This window comes from Arachis ipaensis, chromosome B09 (assembly GCF_000816755.2).
Source record: "Arachis ipaensis cultivar K30076 chromosome B09, Araip1.1, whole genome shotgun sequence".
In the NCBI taxonomy this organism is placed as follows: Eukaryota; Viridiplantae; Streptophyta; class Magnoliopsida; order Fabales; family Fabaceae; genus Arachis; species Arachis ipaensis.
In genome coordinates this window covers 142,700,714-142,701,179 of record NC_029793.2, presented here as the reverse complement: position 1 = coordinate 142,701,179, position 466 = coordinate 142,700,714, and the positions used below count along the sequence as shown (strand labels likewise).

The 466-nt window shown below is 34.8% G+C and overlaps 1 protein-coding gene across 2 annotated transcripts in view; it reads left to right on the top strand.

Moving 5' to 3' along the window:
• The window catches only part of LOC107618917 (uncharacterized protein At2g38710), a 3,420-nt gene that overhangs the window by 1,739 nt on the left and 1,215 nt on the right, over positions 1-466 (top strand). For both annotated transcript variants that reach the window (XR_002353765.1, XM_021111013.1), the window contains one exon: positions 262-355. Coding sequence is in view for 1 of the 2 variants with exons in the window: in XM_021111013.1 (XP_020966672.1) it covers positions 262-355 (94 nt within the window). In the remaining variant the exon portion in view is untranslated. The remainder of the gene's footprint in view (positions 1-261; positions 356-466) is intronic.

Genomic DNA, 466 nt, shown 5'->3' with positions numbered 1-466 from the left:
AAGGTTGATTTTGGAGGCAAAAAATGATTCTGAGTTTTACTCTGTCAAAATCAGTTTTAGATGAAGTACCAAACATAAACTGATTTACTCCAAGATCAATTTTAACTGAATCACTTCCAACTGAACTACAAAAGCAGAATTGATCACACTCTTTTTGTTCTAAGGACACCACATCTCCCATTTATTCAGTTTTAATACCTGGCAATCATTTGGAAGTTGGAATTCTTTGCACATTCAGATTCTACTGGTTTGCCTTTGCAGGTAGGGACACATGGTATAATTATTGAATTTACTGATCCTGACTACAACACAAGGCGAAGTGCCACATACCTGCCTGAAGTGGCTGCCCATGAAGGTAACCTTTGCCTACAAGCATTAATTTATATGTGGCCATGTGGGAGTTGTCATTAAGTATTTTGTTTGAATACTAAAACAGTATTTTCTTTTTCTTTTTTTTTTTTTTTTT